This window comes from Phalacrocorax aristotelis, chromosome 9 (assembly GCF_949628215.1).
Source record: "Phalacrocorax aristotelis chromosome 9, bGulAri2.1, whole genome shotgun sequence".
NCBI lineage: Eukaryota > Metazoa > Chordata > Aves > Suliformes > Phalacrocoracidae > Phalacrocorax > Phalacrocorax aristotelis.
The window spans coordinates 27,325,427-27,350,533 of NC_134284.1; the positions used below are offsets into that span (position 1 = coordinate 27,325,427).

A 25,107-nucleotide genomic window follows, 5' to 3' on the forward strand; every position below is an offset into this window, starting at 1 on the left:
GGCAGCTCATTCTCAGCTCATGCAGACTGGGCTTCTCAGCAGCTACTGTCCTCAGTAACTGGCTCATTGTTTTTTAGCTAGCTAGTTTGCTAATTTTGCTTTACAGTTGTCCGGTAATAACAAATCTCATGACAACAGACAACAGACCTCGAGGCTTACTAGATTTCCTTGAAACCAACTTTGGCCTCCTTATACTTGATCTCACACCTGTTCCTCAAAAGAAACTACCTTATACCCTCCAAATATGACTTAAATGTAAAACCAGTATCTAACCTAGACACCGATACAGGGTTTAATCAGCTAATTTTGGTTTATGCTAAAGCTTAATCTGCCCCCCTTCCCACAATTAACCTCTTTGAGTTCCAGAGTCTATAAGGTACACACCTCTAGCTTCTTCTGTAAAATACCTATAACATCACCTTTTTCATCAAACCTCCCCACTTCCTTTACCTGCAAAATTGCCCTCTAATCCAGATGTATCAACTATTTTTATCTAGACACTAAACCCTAAATTTGTATTTAGTTCTGAAGCTTAATGCTTCTATTTTGAAGCATCTGAGTTGAAGAAGGGCTTGTACGTCTGAAACCTTAGGAAGACTTTTACAGGAAGATGGAGAAAAATTTGAGAAATGCCTACTACATTGTTGGTAACAAACAAGTGAAATATAAACTGGAGCTCAGTTAAGTCTACAATCTAGAAAGGATGAAGATGAGTCTTCTGCACCCTAAACTGATAAGTCACCACTCTGTTATGATATTTATTACAAATACCAGCTCTTTTCACATCAGTTCATCTTTGTAGGTACTAAGGACTGGAGGAACTGCTAGTATTGTAAGACCAGAAGACATCGCTGTTTTCCATAGCCATATGAAGTTCAGCATTACTCCATCTATTTTGAGGACACTAGCAATTATACTACAGCATTACCATCACCCAGGCTATGGGCAATATTACTGCTGCCATTTCTCATGGAGCACTGAAGTGAGGTACATGTGCATACCTTATCACTGTTTCCTAAACCTGTTTCCTCTGTGTTCTTCTGTGCATCAGCAAAGACTCTCAAGTATCCCTACTGCATGGGAAAAGTCCATTTCAGGTTCATGGTACTCAGCTCCTGCCAATAACCAGCTTTTTGCAGTTACGGCCAACGACAGCAGAGATGATCATCAGGATAAAACAAACATTGAGAGCTTCTGAGGTTGAAGTAGTAAGTTTCCCCCTCCTCTTTATTCTCATTTCTTTTTCAGAAGTCCCAGTTACATGGCTAAAGATGGTATCATCATATGCACAACTGGGCATCTCTGTTGACCATTAACCTTTTTTAACTCCAAGTGCTTTTGGGAAGACTGCTGAGAAAGAGAAGCTATCTTTCATAACTGCATGTTTGATCTGGCTATATTAAGAAACATTCTGTGTTCACAGGTTTCCAGGAAATACCAATCCTTGCGGGTGAATGCCCTCAAAGGGACAGAAGAGCTCAAATAAAGGAGTTTGTGGGCTAATACTACCATCGAGTCTACACAAGAGTACTGCATATGAATGCTTGACTTAACTGAGATCAGTCTGGATAGGTTGTGGTTTTGCAGGCTGCTGACTGTTACTTATTCCACAGCTCTCATCTTTGCCCAAGGAGACCCTTCCAGACCCTTCCTTATTTTCTGTATGACAGTTGTCAGCAGGCAGGATTGTACCAGACTGTCCCCATTTGGCCCAGGCTCGACAGGCAGCCTGAGGGTGCAAGCTCTTTCCTCTCTCCTAAGAAAACCTGGGTGAAAACCGAGGGTCCAGATTAGGACACTGAAGTTTTAGGAACGAGTCACCTCAGCACCCAGGTAAGCAGAGGACGTTCTTGCCTTCTTCCCCAAGAGCTTTCTGGAAAAGAGAGGGGACGCCGCCGCTCTCCCCGCCGGCGGCGACTTCGAGCCATGTTTACCCCTTTCTCTGCGCGCCTAAGCCGCGCTGCTGCTCTTTGCTTCACCTTCAAGCATGAAGGACCTTGTCGTTTCCCGCCGGGGGCCGGCGCTGCCCCGCGGCCTCCGGCGCAAAGTACAAGGGGTGGTGCCACACGCTGGCGGCGGGGCGGGGCGGGGCGGGCTGGCCCCAATCGCTCTCCTCCGCCTCCCCCCGGGGCGAGGGGTCCCGCCGCCCCCCGCCCCCCGCCGGTACCTCACGATCGTCCGCAGCCCTCGAGCTCCAGCCACCGCCTCTTCGCGTCCCTCTCCGCAGGGCGGGCATGGCGGCTCGCCCCGCCTCTGGGGGCAGCGCCGTGGCCCGGGCAGGCCCCACCCCGCTGCCTGCCCGGCCGGCGGCCGCCCTATAACTGCCCTTAGCGCCAGGCGAACGGGAGGTAGCGGTTCCTCGGGAGCGCGATGGAGGCGGCAGAGCTGGGGCAGCGCCCTGCGGGGACGTGCTCTCTGGGCAAAGCCCTGGCCCAGGAGTGCCCCGCGGCCCCCGCCGACTGCTCGAAGGCCGAGGCGCGGGTGCTGGTGATCAACACGGGCGGCACCATCGGCATGGTGCAGGACGTCAAGGGTGAGGGGGCCCCGGGGAGCGGAGCGGGGCGGCGGAGACGGGCTCCCCTCAGGGTGCGCGGCGGGGCCGGCCGGGCGCGGAGCGCTGCGTTGGGGGTCGCGCTGCTTGGCGAGCCGAGGCTGAGGCTGCCGCCTCTTGCGCGAACAGCCTGGCTTTGCGACCGCTCTCCCTGGTGCGGGTTATGCTTCAGCGTCCCCGGGTTTCTCGTAACCGGTGTGAGCAATGCTAAAAGGACGTGCTCCTTCCCCTCATCCTGTGCCCCTACCAGCTGGTTATTTCAGTAACTTAGCTGATGGGCATCCTTGTAACAAGTGAGCCTCACAATTAGTTAGAACAGGTTTTGGCAGAGGACAATGTGTTTCCTGAAGTATGAGTTCTTTCTCTGCTCCTTCATGCACTGAAAATGAAACCAACTTAACTGAACGAGCTGCGCAGTTTTTTCTGAGCCCTAAAAGAGCCACCATCCCAGGCTACCTGGAGAGCATGTGCCTCACATTCCCCCTGGGAAGAGCGTGGGCTGTTGGAGATGGTGGCCACGTTGAGGACTTTCCAGTGGTGACCTGGCAGATGCAGCTGATGCAAAGTGTGGCAGCGTACATCCTGCCAAGTGTGATAACGAGCAAGATCAGATGCAGTGTCTGTGCACACCTGCCTCTGGGCAGGCTTCTGCTGCTCTCCTACCGGCTCGTGACTTCCTCTGAGAAATCATTGAAGAGTTCTGCTTTACCTTACCAAGGGAGGGTGAGAATTGTGATGATGAAAAAGCTAGATGTGCCAAACGCCTCCCACCAACTGAAAAATGCTCAAATCTGCAATTGAACTCTGAGATGTCTCAGTATACTGCCTGCGTTTTACCCAAAAGCATCCTACGCACCTACAGTTATATGCTATGCATTTTCAGGTGCCCCTAAAAGTCAACAGGGAGGTGGCTAAACTCACATAATAGCCCCCTCCCCACTAAACCCCCAATCCAGAAGGTGGTGGTGGTACCTAAGCACCACTAGACCCTCACTCGGTAGGCACAGATCCCAAGAGATCCCAGAAGCATCAGCCAATTAATGTGCCTGGGGAAAAGAATGGATTTCAGCCAGGTCTGACTTGCTGCAGGGCTGTGTGTTTACCAGTATTGGTATAAAGGGAGAGGGGGTAATGTGGGGGTGTGCAGAGAGAGGGAGGCAGTCCAGTTTTGATCAATATCTACTCAGTTTCTTTCCTCCTTCACTTGGGAGGCAGTGGAGCATCCCAGGGCTTCCAGAGCCTGTGTCTGTCTGGGTTCACAGGTGTGGGTACTTGTGTTCCCTAATACAGAATTTCAAGTGCCTGTCTGAAATATCATCTCAGCTACACATTTGTAGGATTAAAACATTTGGGACTTCACTTCAGAGCCTCCTAGGCTAGATTTTTTTTTTCTCCTAATACATATCACTCCATCTCAGAAGGTGGCTGGCTGATCCTTGTTATTGTAGGGAAGATGTTTTAAGGGATTGTTCTGCTTTGTTGTTTTTTTTTTTTTTTTTATAGCTTTCATCTTTGTGTTTAATCTGTCAAAATCGTAAAAAAAAAAAATGTATTTTAAATTATGTGGTAACTTTCCTCTCTGTCTGCATTGTTTAAATTAAAATAATTTCCTACTTATATTGTCTTAGCTCCCCAAACACCTTTTTAAGCAAATAAATAAAAATTGCATGTCATTATTTTATAAATGAACTCCATAATGTCTTCTCATCTTGTGTGCCTTTTTTTTCCCCTTTTGCTTAACAAGTGTCAATCATTAAAGCATGTGCAAACAATCTAAGAGTTATGATCTAATGATGCTGACTTGCTACATCCTTGTGAGGATTTCAACCTGCTCTTCACACACAGATATAGCAGCAGAGCAGCCAGACTACCTCTTTCAGAATATTTGGCAGTCTTTGTGTTCAGATAGAACCTGGTGAAAGGGCATGGGAAAGGCAGCATGCTTCAGAGGGAAAAACAATAGATGCTCATTTATTAATCAATGGATATGAAAGTGCCTGTTTACAACTGTACCTAGAACTACCTGTGTTTTATTTCAAGAAAGGTGAACAGACGTAGCTTCACTGAGCTGCATAAAACCTTTCATAGCAGCACCTGCTCAAGTCAAAGGGATGAAGCTAGGTTTCTACCTAACTAATTTCCATCTAGGCTTACAAGCTTTTCTATGACCTTTCTAGTTGCTGCGAGAAGATAGCTTCATTTTTAAAATTGGACAGTTTCGATTAGGCCTAATGTGTTCTGCAAGGAATATGTTTCTGTGCAGAGCTGCCCCCATGTAGAAGACTGGTGCAATGACATTCCCTGGGCTCATTGTGCATGTATGGAATGATTGTTTATCATCATGATGTCTGATTGTGAACCTCCTGCAGATGTTCTGCAGTTGACCTGTGCACATCTGGCATCTCCAGCATGTCTTGAACCTGTTAGGCTTTCTGCATGCCTATAGGTTACCTGTGCAGGAGTCAACTTCAGAGGACAGACACTCTGTTTGTGTGAGTTGGGTGACAACCAGACTCAGTTGCAGACTCTCTCAGTATTCATGTTTTTGCTGTGAAATAAGTCATTTCAGTGCATTTTAAAATTTCTTCCTTCTACTTGTTTCCTCTTACAACAGCCTCTTTTGGCTTATCGGTAGCTCATTTGAGAAAGAGAATCTTACTATGCTCCTTAGAGAGGTTACTGCGATAGTAATCCTCGCAAGTTTGCGCTCGTGTTCTTCCTGGCTGGTGCCTTCAGGGAGATCTTTTCCTTGGGCTTGTGGGGTGAATCTCTTTCCTAGCTTTTTCCTGAAATATTAAGAAAAAAACCCACCCAACAAATACAAGTAGAACTAAGCTAAATCCCCTTAGAAAGATTACTTATTTTGGAACAGAGTCTGCCTTGGTGACTTAGTTAATTATCTGTCTATTCTGGAGGTACTAGAATACCAACGGACTGGCTGCTGTAGTCCAAACCTTTTTCAGTTTGAAACCTATGCACCTCTCTTCCAAAAGCTCCAAGTACTACAGCCACAGAAATGTACACTTTGGAGAACATTTTATGCTCCGCTGCCTTTACAAAATATAGTTGTTACTTTTGGGATCTGGCACCGTAGATACATGTGTCGTTTTTACTGATATTCCTATAGGTAAAAAAGGGTTTAACAAAGCCCTTTGTATTCCTCAGCATGGAGAGTTTGTTAGGGCTGGGGACGATGACTTCAGCATGCTGATGTACAGCTCCTGTGGTTTCTTCAGAGCAGAGCCTCACTGACACAGCTACATCTGACTTTTTCAGCTCCCTGTTTTATGCTGCAGCACAGGTTATAGGATATCTTGATTGGTAAGTAGCTATAATTGTGTTGTCTCTATAGCACCAGAGTGACAAGCAGAGTCCTTGAGTGTAGGTGAGACAGAACCATGCTTGTTCTCCTTGGCCACAGTTACTTATTTGCTGTTCTGCCTTTGTCCATCTGCTTTGTGATGCTGGGATTGGCCAGCTAAGTAGGGAAAGGACAGAAGGTGATGAGAGCTATTTGGACACGTTGCACAGCCTGCCTTTTCTCTGCAGGGGTGAAGTTGCTTCAAATACTTGGTTAACAGGCCTGGCTCACAAAAGATGTTTTCCATGCATAACAAAGTAGAAGTGTTCTTAACACCATTGCATTTGAGTTCCCCTGTGTTTGCGTCTTGAAGCTGTAAAGCAGAAATCCACTGCTAAATGTGGATGCATCAAGGGGACTGGGTAGGTTGTAAGTGGGTCATCTTGGATACATTTTGTCTTAAATGTCTTTAAAAAAAAGATTTAAGGTCAGTGCAAGCAATTACAGAAAGATCCTGACAGATCTGTTATTAAGAGATGAGGAACTGCCACTTCTAAAGAAGGGATTTAAGTATATTAACGCACATCAGCTCTCCAGTTCCTGGGGCAAATACAAAAACTAAACAGTCTAATCCATTGTCAATATTCAGAGCAAGGTGAGCATTGGGCAAACAGAAGAATAATCAGAAAACACCCAGAAAGCACTTGAAACTAGGCTGCATTTCAGAGCCAAAATGACTCTATGTCCAAGTGCAGCAGAAGTGGCCATTTGTGACTAAGCTAGGAACATCCTTAATAGAAAAAGCAGGGATTTTAGCTGAATGAACAAAACATCCAAAGCTTGAAAGCGTGTTAAGTATATTTTGTGAAACAAAGTATTCCGGCAGGAATCCAAACAAATCCACTCAAATGTTGTTGCCATCCTGTGAGAAAGTTGGCTATGAAGGGGCCTGCTACTTCATTTAAGGCACGCCAGGAGGGAGGTTTAGGGAGTTCTTAAGGATTTTCCCATCAGTTTGGAAAGTAAATGGAAAAAGATATAAATACCATTGAAAACACTCTCTGTGTTTTGGAGTATTTTAAAAAAACTTTGCTGTTTGAAGGTGAAAAAAAAAAAAAAAACAACAAATGGAAACTTGGATGAGAATCATATTTAAACAAGCAAAAGAACTAGGAAGTAGGACAGAATTACCTGGCCTTAAATTAGGAACAACTAGAACTAGCAGAAGTAGAATAATGAGGTTTGAGAGTTTGTCCGCCTTCTGAACAGGTGGTATAAAATACATTCCCTGAGATTAAACTGAACTGGACAGTAATGCCAGTAGAATCTTGAAGTCCAGAAGGAAGTACCTCTGGTGGAAGTTCCCTGAATGAACAATGTCTCAAAAAGTCAGACTTAGGTCCCTGAGGCCCTTCCACCCTGTGAATCTGTGGTTAAGAAAAACAGGGTGGCTTCTGACTCTGGACACCAGGACTGTCGCTGTCCTTCCTGAAACAGGCTACTAGGAGATGAGCTGCAGGTTAGATTCACAAATTAACTGAGTTCTGTGATGCTGGGGATTGTAACATCAAGAATGTAGGTGCCTTTCTGTCTAACAGAGAAGAAGTATGTGGATTCCCTTTGAAATCCAGCACACACTAGATGTACTTAGGCTAGTTTAAGCCCAAACCATTTTAGGCCCCCGCCACAGGAAGAAAGACAACATCACAGGCAGGAAGAGAGTGAACAGAGCTTAAGGTGCTGTGGAATAATCGGTGGAGGTGACTTAGAAATTAAACTTAGTTTTTAGAAAAGGTACAGCATTGAAGAAGCTTTCAGGGTGGCATGCGGCGGACACGTGAGGAATCCATTCCATGGAAGTTGCCTAGGCCCTCTAACAGGTTTGCACGATTCCTATGCAGAAAGTTCACCCAACACACGATATTTTAAAAGCACAACAGTATTTATTGCTCTGTTATAGCCTCGCATAAGCAGTTACTAGCATACTGCTCTATTATAGCCTTGGATAAGCAGTTGCTTGCGTATTGTTTTCCCTTTATGGGAGTCTTACCAACCCGACTACACCCGAGACACTGCTGAGCAGGAGGGTGACCATGAGCGGAGTTATCATGGAGAAAAGAGGTACGCGCGGCACCTTCAGGGCGTCCCCTGTGGTTCACAGAGCATGCTCTGTGTCCTATCTCTCTCTCCTCTTTGAGCCGTGCTTTGTTTTATACCCTCAGCAAATTCAGTGGAAAAGTACTGACTAGATGTTGCTGCACGCGTGGCCGGTGCATGCAACGAGGCCTGCCTGTGCGTGCTCTGCCAGCTAACAGCGGTTCCTGGATTGCAACAACATATTGTTCAATAACAATCTACCCAGTTCCCTTCTTCAAGGTCGTATTCTCACAGCTGTGTTCAGCTTATAATTTTTCCATCATGGCCCTACACAGACCGTCATCTAAAATCCCTCACACAGGCCTGTAAGCTTAGATGTCGGCAATGCCAGGAGAGCTTGGCGTACTGACTCTAAGAGGAGTTGTCCAGAAGGTGGAGCGGTGTGGAGGCATCGTGGCCAGGCTCTGTGATAATGGGAACTTGAGGTACCATGGAGCTGGTATGCTGCATATTTGCCACCCTGGGCCAACAGTCTGTCATGCTTTTGACAAAATGCTGTCCTTTTGGTGAACTTTGCTCATTATAGTATCATTATAATACCAAAACATAATCTCGGTCCCAAAAGCTACCTGCCTCTAAGGTGCGACCAGCCCTCACTGGGCATGCACTTTCAATTTTTCTAGTCTACTCCTTTAAAAGCAAAGCGAGGAAATTTTACACTAATCATAATAAAGGTATGTATGACTAGAGTCACTCAAGCTCCACCTGAAAGGTGAAAGATGGTATAAAATAGTTTAAGAGAAAGAGGGTGTTAGGGAAGATACCATCGCGTACCACTCTGACTTCTGGGACCAGTTGGCGGGCTGAGCCTCTCTTTCCCCCCACCGGGACACCTTTGGGTAAGATTTGAACACTTGGTTATACTAACTGTTTCCCCAGGAAAACTTAGAAACCTCTACATAGAGTCACTTTAAATCTCTAATGCATTAGAGTTGCTTCATTTATTATTTTTTTTTAACACACTTGTAGCCAAGCAGTGTTACTCATATCCTTGGTATTTATGTGTGCTTTATAACCAGCAAATTTACCACTGGTAATCCAAAGAACCTGTGTTTCTGTTGCTTTAAAAAATTGTACTATTCTCATTGAGCATGACCGGCCTTATAACGTTAAATTGGGCATCTGCCAAGTTAGTTACTAAAAGCAAATACTCTGATGAGTGGTTATATCTACAATCCGTAGAAAATAAACCGTTGACCAAGCCTGAGACTAAGACTGGACTTAGCCACACCTAGACGCCTCTCGGAGAAGGAGTTTAGAAAGCAAGGGGGTTCTGTCTGAACCTTGTGTCTCAACGGGAGGGTCTGCCCCTAGCCACTCCTCAGACTCCTACTATTAATGCAACAGATGCATCCACGCTTTTGACTTTTTCTATTCAGCAGCTTATGCACCTTCTCTGCCTCTTGTCACCTGAGATATTCAGTCCTAAACCTGATGGTGGAAAGTACCTATTCAAGAGAGTATTAGGGCACTTTGCATTTAAGACTTATTGGAATCTGAGGTTTTTCTATCTTTGTATATATAGAGATCTTTATCTAAATCTGTCAACGCTCAAAACCTACTGGGGGGTTTGTCTTAGCTTTCTTTTTTATTTATTTTTTTCTCTCTGGAAATGCTATTGCCCTTGATAGTGAGACACAATATGCAGCTTTCCAGCATAGACATACTAGTACCTTGGTGTTTGTGTTAATACTGCCGTAGGCTAAGAAGCTTAGGTAAAAATATCACAACTTTATAGTACAAAATACTGCTCAGTGTTTTGTAAGTCTTCTGGCCCTACCTAGAGAACAGCTATGGCAAATGTAAAAGAGAATGGTAGCTTTTTGCTACAGTTGCAAAAATTGGCTTCCTGCCACTACTGCTGATCGGTATTTGCACACAAGCAACAATTAAAAGTAGGTAAAACGTAGATATTTGATATGGAGGAGATTTGTAACATTATTTCTCTTAAATAATGGATTTATTTAGTTCAAGACGAGAAAAGAGTAACTGCACAGAGATTTATGGGTTATATTCTGTTTTCACATTCTTAAACTGGCAATAGACTGTTGAAATTTATCTTGGAAAGATGGGCAAACAGCTGTGTAACTCGACTTTTTTCCTCCTTACTGTGCCCCTCACTTCCTTCCATCCCTGCTCATTTATTTACTTCCTTTATTCTTTATTTTTAAGGACTTGCTCCTGAGGCCAACAAATTAGTAAGCAGCTTGAAAATGATGCCGATGCTGCATGATGAGGCATACGCCCAGGAAACAAAACTGAGCAAGTCCCATGAATTTCCAGATAACACATTGGTGCTCCCGTAAGTGTATTTTCCTTGGGGAGAGGGAGGGTTAGGAAGTATCTTGTTGATTTTCGGATAATTACGTCTCCAAACATTTAATGTGAAGGATCCATTATGAGGTCAGTAAAAATGCTTACATTGACCGAAAAGGAAAAACCTACCATGTCTGGCATGATAGAAAATGTCTGTTTTGATATATCTCCAATGAAGTGTCTTACAACTGCTTGAGAAATAACTTTTAAATTAGGCAAGAAGTAACTGTTCCGGGCAGACTAGTCTACATTTTTTTCTTGTTTTGGATATTAATTTGCTACTATGCAAACATGCAAATACTATATAGAAACTAAGAAAACTGTATATACAGTGCTGTGTGAATTATCTTCAGCATATGTCTGAAAAAGGGACATCATGAACACATTCATGAATAGGCCTCATGCTTTAATTCTGCAGGCTGCCTGTTTTTAAAAAACCCTAAAAGCTGATTGTCTTTCCCAAATTTATGCAACATTATGATAATAAGCAATGGGCTTATAATTAATCTGCTTTGCTTCTTAACTGTTGGGCAATGATTAATAAGCTTATAGGTTTAAGTAGAGGGCAGTATGCTAATTTGAGATATTCCCCAGCTGTGATGAATGACTGTACCCCTGTAAACATGTTAACTTTCCACAAAGGATGATTTTACACAGTCATTCAAAAATAAATGGGACATAGCTGTTTTGCTATAAGAGTAAAAATGGATATTCTTTAATCTTTAAAGAGAAAATCAGGACATACAAAGAAAATGTAAAGTTTATTAATTTCTGTCTATTTTGTATTGAGGTCTCTGTGTAAAGGCTTTAAAAGTAATCACTTAAAAGGCAGATGGCAGGAAAACGGGTAAAGGGAAAAGAAAGGGACACCCGGTGGAGTAGTACTGATGTGAACATACAGTTTGTGTTAAATACAATAACTATACTAAGAAAAATGGCTCTGTTACGATATTGTGCTTGTAACTGAAGAATTTTAAAATACTTTAAGGGATTTGAAATATAACAAACTACACTAATATACCCATTTGAGTCCTAAATATACTTCCCCTCCTGGAACATCTTCTCCATGAAGAACAGAAAAGCTTAAAAAAATAAATTAACATCAAAACCTGAGGTTTAAAAAACAATCGTCTTGCTTTTCTGGCACTGCTGAGTGCCATTTCTGGAGGTTAGTTGTGGCACTTTGCCATTTTCTGTTTTGTGCCAGCCAAGTGATATTTTAACTAGGCAGTTGAGAAGTATTGTGAGTTTCTGAGGGGAGAAAATAGGAGTATTTTGTGAACTTTGTATATCTGTGTGATAACCTCAGTGTAAGAGGAACGATATGATCTCTTTTTAGAGAGAGGTATCAGAAGTTGTAGACTAGGCTTGGTCTCTGGTGTTTTATTTAAACAGCATATCCTCAGGGGAGCTTTCTTTTCACAGATTTTTAACAGACTTCCAAAGTTAATGCTTAGCATGTGTAAATATGGTATCCCACAGGCAATTTTCATATGAAGTCTAACTTCTTAGGTACAGTATGTCAGTTGGTTATGAATGAAAGCTACCCATTGTTTAAATGCTCTCTCTGCTGTATGCAACTGTCTTACAGGCCTCATAAGGGGAATGGGTCTGTAGTTTTTATTAGCTGATGAAACAACAATTGATTCTTGGTTTTCCATATTTTATATTGCTATAAATATATACACAAATAGCAAGTGGGAACAAAATGCTATTGCAAATGACGAGGGAAGGTAATAAACTTTTCTGTGCTCTAAGCACTTTATTTTGGGAACTTCTACGCATCCATGCGTATCCTGGCCTTTTCTATAACCTTTGACTGCCTTCCAGTGTAAATGTTGACATATCCATCACAATTACAGCTGGCAGGGAACTTTCCACCATCCTCAGGCAGTGCAAAAGCATTGAGACTGCTCTAAAGATGATCCTGTTAAACATGCTCCTGGATGGGCCTACTAGGAAGAGCGAGTAGGAAGGGCAGAAGTGGCCTGCTGCTTGTTGGCCACTGCATTGCTAAATATTCCAGCTAACGTAAGAGTGGGTGAAAATGGTGGATGTTCTATCCTCTTCCAAGCTTCAGAAAGGTAGCAGAAAATAATAATAGTAGGGTTCTGGTTTTACCCCAAATCTTAACTAGCCAAGCGGAATTTATATGCAGTTGACTTTACTCTGAGGGGTTAGAAAGTTAGTGTGGAGAAATGGGCATATTTTGTGGGCTAAAACACATGCTCTGCACAGAGTCCATTTGGCTGGCAAATCAAAGGTCTTTGAAGAGGTGGATTTCTTGAGATAGGCAGGTGCAGAAAGGGAAACCCATGATCCCAGGAAGCAGGGAGAACAGACAGCATACTTACAGCTAGGATAATCCCACGGTGATTCCGTAGCCATCATCGCCTTTGGTAAGTCCCCTCCAAATTTGGGACTGTGTACTTCTATAAGATATTTGAGTGTCTAGACACTTCTTAATCTTTGGTCTCCACCTGCTGGGCTACACACTGCACAGTGTTTGGAAGTGTGACATTCCTTAGCCCCACAGGTACTTGATCCTGTTGCTTAACTGTTCATTTTTGTTTTGGCTTTTTTTTCCCCTTGCATAGTTGCTTTGTCTTGTTTTCATTGTACTTTGAGCAGTCTTTTCCCAGCTGTCAAGGTTGCACTTCTCAGTGGCCAATAATTGATTGCCAGTGAGTTGTTTATGGTCCTGAGGCCTCTGTTTTCAATCTGCCAGTATTTTAAGAACCTTGCTATTACCACATGCTTAAACTCCACATCATAACAAGAGTCAGCTGGTACCATATAGCAAACTTTCATAACAAGGTGACAACAGGCCTAATAGGCTAGGGTTGGAGTTTTACAAAGTTAGCCTATTACTAGCAAAGGCAACAGTTAACCAGAAGATCTTAACTAATCAAGAGAGTTTTTTCTGAAATCTGAGGTCAGGGAAACTGAGAAGAGTGGATCTTCTAAAGGCCACAAAAATGAATCCAGTCATAAGACTCTCTTAAGATACTCTTTGTGTCAGGAAAGAGTTATCCATTTATAAGGTTGTCTATTTATAATTATAAAAGGATCAAAAAGTTGTTGCAGCTCTTCTCTTAGCCCTCTATAAACCTTGGGAACTTCATCGATTCCTCTCAATAGCTTATGGAGCATTTTTAAACCTTAAGGCTTCGTATCGGCTTTTGTTAGAACTAAGTTCCAAACTTAAACAAAGTAAGTCTGCGTTCTTCTTTTCTGTCTTTAGTTTTGCAAGCCCCTCTCTGCCTCCGAAATTATATTTATTTTTAAATTAAATGTAGAGATTTGTGCTTTAAACCACATCAAGCCATGGACTTCTAAACTTGGAACTTAATGTTCCAAATTTAAGACCATTTTTTTGCCATAGACTTCGGGGATGGGGAGGAAAAGGGTGAAAGCTCCTGATTTAGAGAAAAAAAATCAGAAGTGGTGAACTGATACTAGCTCTAAGAATGTTTTTTTTTCCAATTCTCTTTCTTTGTAGCATCTCTAAGCAAAACAAAAGAATTTTTTACACAATCCTGGAGCTCTCACCACTGCTTGATTCTTCCAACATGACGCCAGAGGACTGGGCAAAAATTGCAAGGAAACTTGAGGTACTATGGTGTTGCTTAAACAAAACCAGCAGTATCTACTATACTTAGCAAGATAAAACAATTCAGTAGTGCCATAAGTATATATTTGTTTATTTAAAATGTAAATGTTATGTACCTTGCTTAGTTATTTGCAAAGTGAAAAGTACTGTGCTTGCAAAGCTTGCTGATTTTTTTTCCTTTTGAAAATGTTGCAAACTCATTAAAGTTACATAGTTATTCCAGTGATGAGCTGTGTCATAATTCTGTACAAGAAAATAAATTGGGAAACTGTAGCTATGATTGAACAAGGTCTGTAATATGTAGGTTGATATGTTCTAAAACATTGACTTAAATTCACTGTCCAAAAACGTTAAATAATATCCTTAGGTGTTGGTGACTTGACTGAAGGTTGCTTATTTACACATAATTTGAATGTTCAAATAGCTTAATAGTTGGCTACTGACATATGAAATAATTTAATGTCTTTATGCCTTTCTTACTCTGGACACAGATGGACTAGACTAGCTTGGCTTTGCAGCCAGCAGAAGAAATGCTGTCATGGTTAGGTTTCCCACACTGGGAAATGTCTAAAGCCCTAGGTATTTCTGCATATATAGATACATTCATTACGTCCTTCTTCAGATTAAAAAAATCAGCATTTCTCTTCTTCTGTACCTGTGTCTGAACTTAGCTGTGTGCTTTTAAGAAAGTAGAAATGCAAAATGTTTCAAATACTTCACACCAGGAATTCATACATAAAGATATTACTCTTCTGCTCCTGCTTATTCTGCGATAGTAGGCTTTATAGTCTAAATTTCCTTCTTTGACCAAGCTGTAGCAATGCATGTGAACAGTGTAATGATGCTGAAGATTCAGGTAACAGTCTTTCACCTTTAGGTCCTCTAATGCTGAAACCACCAACCTAGAGATGATGCTCCTCCTATTGAATGCATCTTGGCAGGGCAGAGAAAAGACAGAGCTGGTGTGTAGGTGGAGAGACTCTAGGATGGAGCAGGGGGGCAGGTGGGAAAAGCCCAGAGGCAAGACTAGAAGGTGGGAATCCCATGCTGAACAGGAGAGAATTCACCCTTCTTCCTTAATGGCATATTAGTTTTATTAAAAAAAAAAAAAAAAGTGTTTCTTTCTTGTACCAAGAATGCAACTTCTCTGTGTATACAAATATCCAGTACATGTAATGCAAGTGAAAAGTGCTGAGAGGGGAAAAAAACCAACTTCTTCAACTGTCTGGCGTATGTATTGACACTGCCACTTTGTGTTCCTCTTGGAGACATACTTGGCACAGCTGTAATGTGCTGATGACTTTTCAGACTGAAACATTCCAAGATGTTTCAGTGGTATATGTCGTAATTGCCAGCCTAATCTTTTACATTATGAAGCTTAAACCAAGCTATGTTATTTCACAGCTAATAAGATTCATAAGGCTGAAAATTTTCATGAGCATACCAATTGACTTAGAGAGGACAAGTGGCTATTTCTGTGATATCAGCCCTTCTTGAAACTTACTTATCTTGTTACTGCATTGGTGAATAACTTCAGGAGACTTTTTACATCATGCTATAGTTTGGCCTATGGAAAGATCTTGCAACACTGCCTGTTGTTCTGCTGGCTAGCTTGTTAGATAAAAGCAGAAATCCCCTGAAACTTCCAGTAGGAATGAACATGTCAGCATGAGTATCGGTGAAGAAATAACAAAAGGACAAGTAGAAATCTGTAGGTGAGTTTGGAGGTGACCTTATTATCAGCAGGTGTGCCAAGCGTGTATGCCTACTGTAGGAAAAGAAGTGTAATTAAAAGAAATCTCATTTAATTCTATGGCAAAGACCCCTTTTTTTCCCCATGCTGGCACTTCATATATCATCTTAGACTTCTATGCAATCCTTTCCACGTTAGCAGATTACATCAGAGACATCAGTGTCTCTCACTACAGAGTTTATGTGCATCACTCTTAAAATAGAGGAACCAATTCCTTTTTCCTCCAAAAGCCAGCAGATTACTTTATTCCAACAGGATGAGCTCTGCAATTCATGGCTATGCATTAAAAAACTTCATGCGTGGAATTGTATGTAGATTAAAGTTATAAAATTCCTTTTTGCATCTGTACATGCCTAGTAGTCTAAGGGACTTCCCAAAAACCAGCAAGTGTTTGTACATTAACGTACCGCAAGTAGCCTCTTCACCTCTTTCTGCTGTGGAAGTCACATACTGCTACAGAAAGGATGACTTTTTGACAGAAGAGGGCACTCTGACACTGGCAGTTTGCCTGTCTGCCACCCGGATTAAATGGACTGCTTTTCTATATGTTATGGTAGCCTTGGTTTGCCTAATCTGTTCCTGTAAATGGTGTAATCCCTAAAGTAAAAGCGGCAACAAGAAATCAGACTATATGGCTAATTTGCATATGTTAACATTCCCGTTTAAAGCCATTGCTAAGCTTTTCTTAATTAGTAGTCTTCTGGTTTAAAAATGATGCATTAATATGTATACACAGAAGAATCTCTTTGACTGTTCCATAATTAGAATTACTGGCTCTAGTGCTTGGTGTCCTATTAACCCTTAATTGTATTTAAATGGAAAACGGGATAACTTTAGGAGGAATTATGCATGTAGTACCTTTAAAGTATTATGCTGTTGCTTGCATTAGTGGAAGTAACGCAATATGTACCTCACTTGGGGATGCCAGTGCATTACTCTAACAATGTGGAAACTGCCTTTCCATCTCCAGGAGCACTATGAAAAATATGATGGTTTTGTGATCCTTCACGGCACCGATACCATGGCCTATACAGCTTCAGCTTTATCCTTCATGTGTGAGAACCTGGGTAAAACTGTTGTTCTGACAGGATCTCAGGTAATTGACTTAATTTGAACTTGAAGTCAGAAGCCTCATTTTTTATTTTTATATGCAAAACTAGGTAGTATCCTGATTATCACTGTAGTGATAGTAGTGTAGTGCAGGGCAGGCCTCTGGCCAGGGTGAATGGTCACAGCGCTGAAAGAAATTAGTGAGAATTGACGGGCTCACCAGCTGGGGATGTGCCCCAAAATTTTATCATTAATGATTTTACAACTCTACCAAATCAGGCCAGTAGCTTGTTATGGCTGGGGCCAGATGCTTCAGAGAAAGATATAAGAGCCTGTCATTGGCCATTGTGTATTAATCGGTTTATAAGAGAAGCATCTTTCTAGCCTCAGGTGGCTGCTGGCTGCTAGCTGTCTTTTTTTCCTTTAAAGCCCTGAAGCTTCTTACTTTTTACTTCATCAGTTATTATCCTGTCTTACATTACTTATTGTTGCATTCTTTATAATTTTTTAATAATCTCTAAGAATTAGATGCATTTTTGATCATTTCTGTTCCACAACGCATCTAACATGGTCTGTTTCCTTTCCTCTAAAGACTACCTTTATTAATTTTCATTCTCTCAGCTGGAGCCCTTTGCATATTCTCTAAAGGGGAGGGGTTGTCTTACTAGAATAGCTTGCTTGAGTGTAAAATACAGCTCTAATAGTAAAAGAGAGATGAAACATCACACTGTAAAATTTCCCTCCCCCATCTCATAATTGCCCTTTAACGTGGTCTATTTGAAGTAAAAATATAAAAGTCTAGGAAGGAGCAGGCTCCTGCTTACTGCAGGGCAGTCTACTTGTGGTACATCATATTCAAGGTTTTACTTTCTTTTTGGGCTTTATTGCTTGAGGTCTGCCTGACATATGATCTAGCAATGGAGCATGTGGCAGTTTTTTTCATTGCTGAAAGGAGCTCCCACTCTCTGTTAATAAAGAGGCAATCTGAAAAGCCATGGAAGTCATCACTCAGTTTTTAATCTTGTCCTTTTCTGTTGGTAATAACCTGCTTACTTGATTTTTCTATACTATGAGGAAAGATGGTGCAAGAGAGCTGTTATGAAGTGCGTATCGGCAGCTCTGCATGATCTGGGGCTTTTGCTTTTCCTCTGTACAATCGCTTCTCCTGTACTCAGTCACTTTAACTGTGCCTGCTTCCTATTTTGTATATTTTTCCTGAATCAGTCTTTTAATCTGCTTAATCACACTAGAATCATCTCTATGTTAGCTTTTAAGCACTTGGATTATAAGCGTCTGTTAAGCACAGAGGGAAACCCTGCCATCTGCTGCAGTTGAAAATAGTTTGGATGAAGAAGAAAACTTTATTTGTCATAAATCATTGTTACATAAATTATTCATCTATTTGTATTGCATAAGTGGACTCTTTTTTTCTGCTGTGTAGTCTTTACATAAGGGACAGGGTGTAATTTCAGTCTCTGCTCTTCAGGTGCCCATATACGAATTGCAGAATGATGGCCGAGCCAACCTTCTGGGGGCACTGCTCCTTGCTGGGCAGTTCGTGATTCCTGAGGTCTGTTTGCCTGTGAAGATGGTCTCAGAAGCTGCTTTTCTCCCTCTAGCCAGGACACATACTTACGTACTCAAAATATCTGGTAGGCAGTAAGGAATTGCACTTAAACGAGAGGATAAATGGATTCCACTGAGGTAACAGGGGCTTTCATGGCAAAGCACATGCTGTTTTCTCAGGAGTCATATCCCATTTCGCCTGTATACAATCTATAAAGACTATCAAGTCTGAAATCTGGCTTGCAGCAGTCTTGAAATCAGAGGTTCCCTTGCAAATATGTGGGATCTGCAACGCTTGTAAATCAGTTTTTTAAATGAAATTTAGTTTGAATTTCTAAAGTTGCTCTAGTTCCTGAAGACTGAAGTGTCGAGGATGGTATACCTAATGGACATGGAAGTACCTCCATGGTCTCAGCACCCTGCCTTTAAAGATGTTGGTTCTGTGCAGCCCAAAAATCAGAGAGAAAACTGGTCAGGTTACACCTCATTTCACTTCTGCCATGCTCCCAAAGCCAGTTCTTGTAAAACAATAGCAATAGCTGACTGGCCAAGACCTTCAGAACTAATAACAACTTTGAGGTGTCTCTCTTTCTTCAAATTCCAATTGACAAACTTTAAGGGACTTGGAAAGGAACCTAATTATTTATGTGTGGTAACTCTTTTAAAAGTTATCCTCATTTTCACTAGGCCTTTTGGTAAGATGTTGGACTCTGAGTTTAGATATAACTGATGAAGTTGTTAAAAAGTCCACAGTGTGTGTTTCTTCTATCTCTGAATTGGACTCAGGCAAATTTGCTGTCTCCTAGACTATGCCTCATGAGAGGATTATGAAACTATTTAGCTCTTAACTTGTTTTGTTCTTAAATTCTTAAACCAATGTGTGACAGATGTGCCAACTCTTATTGAAAGGGTAAGAGCTGTAAACATCTACTAGCCTCTGAGTTGCTTTAAAGATTTAGAAAACACTTTATAAAGGACAGACTACAGTATTTATCTACTGAATCTTTTAATTACTGGCTTATTCATAGACCTGTTTCTTTACTTGTCTTGCAGGTGTGCCTGTATTTTTATAATAAACTGTACAGGGGAAATAGGGTGACTAAGGTGGATGCTGGGAGTTTCAATGCCTTTTCCTCACCTAACCTGCCTCCACTTGCAAACGCTGAGGTTGATATTACAAGTAAGCAACATCATCTCTTAAGCTGTGTAATTTATGCCACATGCAATAGAACTCTAGCTGAAAAGAATCTGTGCCTATGTAGTTGAAATGCTGTTTTTAAACTCAGATATCTTTGAAAGCCCTGTAGCTTGACTCCACTTTATCTGCTCTGAAACTGTTTAAATATTAGTAAGGCTGAGAATTTGTGGCTCAGCTGCATTTATCTATTGAATATAGATGTGAGCTCGACTGACTTTGACTAAAGATCCGGACTAACCCGAGGGAATGTTGCCCCTGTGTCATAAAAATGCTTGCTCTGAAGATAAATATAAGGGAGTGACGACTAAAAGAATAAAATGTTTAATCTCATTAATGACCATGCTGGGCTCCAAAATCAGGCAAAAGAGTCATTGCAGAGTATACTTGCAGCTCAACAGATTCTCTGTTTGATGCATGTCATTGTAATATTTTACTGGATATTTAGGACCTGTCTTTTTAGGACCTGTCAGCAAGCACACTGAAAACAGCAGACCTAGAATATGCTCTTAGTGAAACTTCTTTTCCCCAAACTTACCTAGGCTCCCTATAATTTCTGCGTGTCCTTTTTTTTAAGGAGAGGAAAAACTACATGTTTGTACCCATTTGCAACGTCCTTAACACACTGATGTCCTTAACACCCTGATGTCTGTTCTTGGATAAATGGCACCCTTTCTTTGGAGAGGGGAGGAGAGAGACACATTGGGAGTGTAGCCAAATGAAGAGTTGCTAAAAAACATATTAGAGGATAGTTTTGAAAATATAGCATGTTATGTGAGCTGTTTTTGGATAGGTTAGGTATATTAGAAAGAAGTAGGACTTAGCGACAATCTCTATTATTGCCAAAAATAGGAAATAGGAGTGGGTTCCTGAATTCTCCTGCTAGGTGCTGTTAGTGGCAGTAGGAGCTCTAGCCCTGTGCCATGCAGCATGTCATTCTGAATGTTTTCTACTACTAGAGAGACATTCTGCAGTTTGGAAAAGTAAACTTATCCCTTCCACCTGATGAGTGGGAGTTACTTAACAATGTTACAGGATCAAAGTCCTGTGTTTGTAGCAGACAGATACAAACTGAGGAAACCTGTGAAATACTGTAGTGATCTGTAAGACATCTGTCAGGTAGAGAGTCTGCCACTGTTGTATTACTGTGCTGTGTCAAGTATGGTGTATCTGAAATCAACAGAAATGCTGTCAGTTCATTGTTGCAGTAAATTGGGGAGAATCTTCTTTCTTGGGTTTTTATGAACTGCATCAAATAGGGTATAAATAAATTCTGTTTACTGAATGATCAATAATGAAATCAAGCTGCAAATTGCGTGCTATTTCTCTCTTGGATTTGAATGAACTGTTTTGTCATTCCTTGTCTGTAGAAGAAAAATGAGAGAGTTATTAAGTACTTCCCTTGGCCCACGTTGGATCCATTATCTTTTCAGTAGAATGCCCCATTGAGATCAGTGGGGATTTGTGATTTAAAAACTGATGGTGTGATAGGCTCTATTTTTATTTGTTTCAGTTGATTACCCACTTAGGGTAGCATCATTTATCCAAGATGATGGTGTCAGTATTGAAGGATTGTTTCATTTTGAAAAAACATCGTTTATAGTATGGGCAATCTACTAGTGCTCATTTATTTTGTCCAAAGTAATTGTTTGAAACATTGCTGTCTCCCTTGAGTTTGCTTGTACAATCCTTGTACGAAGCTTTCGTGGAGACAAGGAACCACCTGGGGCTTTTAAAAACAAATTTGCCGTCTTTTAACTTTTCTTTTTTTTCAAATTACTTTCTATAATATGTCTTAATCCCCCTGTACACAGGGCTGACTGTACAGAGGGCTGACTCGTGCTGCTTCAGCATTATGGAGAGCAGCCTGAGGATGCCAGGAGGAGTAGGCCATGTGCAGAAACCCTTCCTCAGGCTTCCTGGTTCTAATGAAGCTGGGAATGAAAACTCCAGAGAAGCAGAGGGGGAAAGATGACAGGACAGGGGGAGTGGGGAGCGCAACAGGATAAGAGCTTGCGATCATGGGTTGGTACACAGGAATGAAGAGAGGAGATGCTGTTTGAGGCTAGGCATACCATATAAAAGCAACAATCTACTCCAGAGCCAGAGAGGAGAGGAAGAAGCTTAGACCCCTTCCCTTCGCTTTCCTAGCTGCAGCACTACTCTTCATTTTTGATATCCATTTTCACCCTGTTCCCCCTTCAGACGAGGATCCCAATGGATTTTTGATCCCATCAACTGTCTGTGTTCTTGAACAGATCCTTAACTGTGTTAGCAACACCTAAGCGTCCCATTATCCAGTTTTAGACGAGAAAGTGTCAGCTTCCTCAAGGCTTTCAATTTAGCACAGGAAGCTCATGTAAGAATTGAAAAATTCTAGTAAACTCCTCAGCTGAGTCAGAAACCCAATGCTCACAGGAAACGGGTGATGTAGGAATAACCAAAAATATTTCTAAGATCTTAAAGCTGATCAAATAAAAGACCTTGCCTTATTTTTCTCATATTTTGAAAATAGAAGAGACAAGGAGGACTATTTTAATTGAAATGTGTAAAGAATCTCAGTATATTTCATAACTGATTACTCTCCTCTGTTCTCTATTGTCCTAATGAAGCAAATACGAAACTTGCTTTGTTACCATGGCTGGACTTTCTTCATCACACATGCATGTAACTTCTGGGAGTGGTGAACATGTACAGAATCGTATGATGAGAAACACAATGTGTGTAGGGGATGACCAGAGCCTGTGTGAGCGTGCAGATGTGGTGGTGCAGCAGCAGAAGGTTAGAAGGGCCTTTTGGGCTCATCTATGCACCAGTCTCATTAGAGAGAAGCTATTTCTCACTGGCCAAGTCTCTGTCTTGGTTGGCAGTTCTGGTTATTTATCGTAAAAAGCCCAAGTCAATTATATATTAAGGCAAATGCCAACTCTCTTCACTGAAGTGCTTTTGGTCCCCCCTTCCTTTGTAAGTAGGCATGTTGATTCTTGCAACGACACCATTCAATTTAAATAGTCATTTCAAAAGGTGTGTGTTGATTGTTTTATAACAAACTGCCAAAAAAGGGGGTCTATATTTGTGTGCCTCCTTCAGGAATTTGCACCCATAGGTTGGCCTGTACTCCCCACCCCTTGGCTGCTGCTGTGAATTGTAATGAATGCTGGGACAGCTTATATAATGGTAGGGCTCACCCGTAGTCCTGCAGAGAAGGATGAGAAGAAAGCATTGCTGTTTGTCTGGAGCTCTGCAATCATGAAAAGCTGTATTTCTTGTTTGATTTCATAACTTGGAGTTCAGTCACCACTCCTAAGGGAGGTGTCATTCTTAGTTGCTGCTCTCCCATTATAAGTTGAAACCTGCATTGTGGAATAGGTGCTGTGTAAAAAGGGGTTTTTTTTCTGCTTTCTGGACTGTTTAGAGCTGCTTCTCTTTTTTTATTCTATTTTTAATTCAGGTTGATTTTTTTCCACACTAACCCTACCACCATAATTCTGTGTGTGTGTGTGTGAATAAAGCTGAATAAGATAAGGACGTGGTTTTGAGCTGTAATTTGAAAAGCTGTAGTGCTTGGTAGTGAGGGGGAGATTGGAAATAGCAGAGTATTGTTTATGTGATGGTTTTGTTTGGAAAAATAAACAAAAGACCTTAGTATCTTGAATGCAGCCTACTTGAATAACGCAATCTTTTCTATCCCAAGCCATTTTGGATTCAGTATATAAATAGCCATTACCTCTTTATTTTATGTACATTGCTTAAAAACTTTTTTTCTGCTGTGCAAGAGGAGTAGCTCGCTTATGTTTGTTCCTCAGCCTTGTATCCATATTTACATAATGCAGTATGCTATATCAGTTAAACTCTTTACAAGCACAGGCTATCCAAGTCAGAACAGGTTACTGTTTTCTGGGTTGTGCCAAATCTGAATATCCCTAATTAGTCACTCTTACCCATAGGATGAAAAACTGTTATGAACATCAATATATACAGCTTTTTGTACTTCGCCTCCTTGTATATAAGTTTCTTACTTAAGAACTGTTAGTGATTCCTGAGATTTATTTTTTTTAATTTAACAAAAAGAAGATTGCTGTGTGGTATGACTATAGGCTGCAAGACAGCTGGTTTATTCTGTACAATGAAGATGCCTGAACTTAGCTATGGCAACGTAAATATTCTTCCTTTTTGTGGATGTAATCTTTGAGATGGAGGATGCAAAGGGTGTGTTCTAAATTTCTTTTTCCCCGCATGGAGCTCTGCCTCACTTATAACAGTTCTGAATAAATCTGAGATGAAGTCGGGCTTTTATGTATATTTGTTTGTCTTTGGCTCTTGCATCACACTTGCCTTTTGTTCTGCTTTTTAGACTCGTTTGACTAATGGAAAACTGACATCTGTGGAGTCTGCAGTACCGAGGAAGTTATGTAGGCTGATGAGGTTCATGACCAAGAGAATGTTAACTCAGGGACAATCTCTAGTGTTTTTTTTTTAATATAGTTTGGAATTACATGACTGTACTGCGTCTGCATGTATTACGTTTATCTTGAAGATGATATATTATTTGGTAGAGCGCACTCCAAGAGTACAGGTATAGGTCTGACTCCTGAAACTATCCTCTGATCTCTCTCCTTGGTCTTCTACTTTTGGCAATATCTTAGTGATCCATGCCAAGGCAGGTTTACCTCAGTTCATTCTTCAAGTTCGTTACAGGCATTAGGGATGCTAATAGTTGCCAAACTTAGTAGTATGTGTTTGTGAAGTTTTGGCAGGGACTTCTAGCTTATGGAGGATAAAGGAAAGACAGCTCTGATACAATTTTATTGCTATCCCTTCTTATAGAGGAGGCTGCCTTTAAAGAATTAATCTGTGTGTTCGAAGGTTGAAAGGATTTGATTTATTGCTAAACACTGCTGTTTCTTAAAGCACAGTGCTCATGAGTGAACATGGTTAGCGAGGCCTATGACCTCACACAGAACAAATGCGTGGCTTTCTGTGCTCGCCTGTGTACCTCCTGCAGGTCTCTCAACTCACTCTGGAAAGCTCATGGAGGCCTTTGAGAGCTACTTGGCTAACTACTAAATCCAACCAGGTCGTTTCAGAACCGTGCTGGCCAGCTTAGCACAAAGAAGGAAACTGTAGAAACAGGCTATATTTCTATTCTCCCGTTCCCAGAGCATTAGGAATCCACGTGCTGAAGTGTGGCTGGGTGGACAAACATGATGCCAAACCAACTGCTTGTGACCTATTTAACGAGTTACGGTATTTTTTTCGAAAGAGCATACATAGGCTCTAGTTGCTGACAGGGCACCACGACAGGAAGGAATAGTTTGTAGAGTCTTGTAGGTGACTGCTGTTTTCTGTCCTGACTTAACGGATTGTGTAGTTTTTAGTATCTCTGGTAATGGGACAATAGAGTAGGCTTCAATGGAGGCTTTTAAATGTACTCTGAATTTTCTTGCAAATGGCTGTCTGCTGATTGCAAGAGATTGCAACAGTAATTGGTGTGAGTAACTCTCCGCATGGCTGAAAGCAAGTCAGTATTATGCACGCAGATCTTTTATCTGCATTGCTGCTTGGGAGTTTCCAAAATCTAAAAAGCTTAAAGCCTGATGGGGAA

At 41.4% G+C, this 25,107-nt stretch overlaps 1 protein-coding gene across 1 annotated transcript in view; it reads left to right on the top strand.

The window, feature by feature from the left end:
- The first annotated feature begins 2,275 nt into the window (after positions 1 to 2,275).
- ASPG (asparaginase) overlaps positions 2,276 to 25,107 on the top strand; it is a 49,601-nt gene continuing 26,769 nt past the window's right edge. Inside the window, exons 1-6 of the mRNA XM_075104050.1 lie at positions 2,276 to 2,533; positions 10,182 to 10,311; positions 13,828 to 13,939; positions 16,662 to 16,787; positions 18,228 to 18,311; positions 19,361 to 19,487. Of these exons, the coding sequence (XP_074960151.1) occupies positions 2,371 to 2,533; positions 10,182 to 10,311; positions 13,828 to 13,939; positions 16,662 to 16,787; positions 18,228 to 18,311; positions 19,361 to 19,487 (742 nt within the window). The 5' untranslated portion in view covers positions 2,276 to 2,370. The remainder of the gene's footprint in view (positions 2,534 to 10,181; positions 10,312 to 13,827; positions 13,940 to 16,661; positions 16,788 to 18,227; positions 18,312 to 19,360; positions 19,488 to 25,107) is intronic.